Source organism: Propithecus coquereli, unplaced genomic scaffold (genome assembly GCF_000956105.1).
Source record: "Propithecus coquereli isolate 6110/MARCELLA unplaced genomic scaffold, Pcoq_1.0 Scaffold8, whole genome shotgun sequence".
NCBI lineage: Eukaryota > Metazoa > Chordata > Mammalia > Primates > Indriidae > Propithecus > Propithecus coquereli.
Genome location: NW_012154173.1, coordinates 14,246,328 through 14,247,531, shown reverse-complemented (window position 1 = coordinate 14,247,531; position 1,204 = coordinate 14,246,328). Strand labels below are relative to the sequence as shown.

General features: G+C 35.8%; 1 protein-coding gene across 1 annotated transcript in view; it reads left to right on the top strand.

Annotated features, from left to right (window-relative positions):
• Positions 1-46: 46 nt before the first annotated feature.
• The window catches only part of LOC105825360 (chromosome unknown open reading frame, human C8orf34), a 403,699-nt gene continuing 402,541 nt past the window's right edge, over positions 47-1,204 (top strand). The window contains exons 1-2 of the mRNA XM_012663110.1: positions 47-53; positions 111-239. Coding sequence (XP_012518564.1) covers positions 47-53; positions 111-239 — 136 coding nt within the window. The remainder of the gene's footprint in view (positions 54-110; positions 240-1,204) is intronic.

Below are 1,204 nucleotides of genomic sequence, written 5' to 3'. Positions count from 1 at the left end.
TTTTTTTATTCTGTACATTGATCTTGGTGCAGTCTTTCACATAACAATGAATAGTGAGTTTGTATCATTATGTAGTATGCTTATGAAATAACCATTTTTTTTAAACATAGTGCCAAGGTCAGTAGAGCATCCTAAATGGAACTGGAGGACTAAACCAGAAAGCCGTGATTTTGATGAATTGAATCACATCCTTCAAGAGAGCAAGAAGCTGGGGAAAGCCCTTGAGAATCTGTCTCGAAGTAAGTTCATTTACTTGATTATAATTGAAATTCCTCACCAACAATAGAGGTGAAACATTCATTACTAGGGCCAAGAACCCATTTCCAACATCCTCATTATAATTCTCTGAGAGACTGAGGAGTTTTAAGGGCGGGAGATTGGAAATGAGGATTGATTTTGCATGTTACACACATTCGTGGGTAGACTGATTATGTCGAGTAGCAGGGCTATAGAACGCCTCACAGCTGCTTGACCCCAAGCTCTCTACATGGTTTCTGTTACTCAGTTCACATGTGCACCTGATGGTTTCTTCTTCATTCTTCTCTTTTGAAACACATTTTTGAGTGTCTTTCTAATTAATAAACATACCTATTGCCTCCATGAGTTTTTGGTGTCTCTAAACTTCCTAAGGATGGTAACTGGGCCAGATTCTTCTTACAATACTTTCAGAGACTAGCACAGTGCCTTGTAACTTATTTTTTTTATAAAAGCAATGAAGTTAAGCTCAGGGCGTAGGTTAGAGTTTAGCTCTGGCATCTGTGAGGTAAGTCATTTAATTCCAGGAGCCTTGGTTCTCTTGTTTCCAAAGCAGGAAGACATGAGTGTGCCTCTTCTTCTGGTGGGTGTTAAGGTTTAAAAAGATACGTTTCAAGTAAAAACTTTGAAATAAATGTTATTGTCATGAGAGTAGGCAATCAAATAAATTTTTTGATTTGATAAATGCATTCTATTATGCATTTAGTAGTGTGTTTTAAGTATTCCTACCTTTCTTTGGTTCCTTAAGTGTTACTCATCTTTAGAAACACATTAATGCCATGGCTTCAGCAAAATTCTTTTTTTTTCAGTTAGTGCCATGAAATGGCAAAGATTTTAAATAGAAAGTAGTTAGAACACTAGCAAATTCTAAGGGATTATATTTTAGGATTTCTATTTTTTTCCCAGGCAGTACAGTTTTACTAATTTCATGATTTGTATCAGAGTTAAA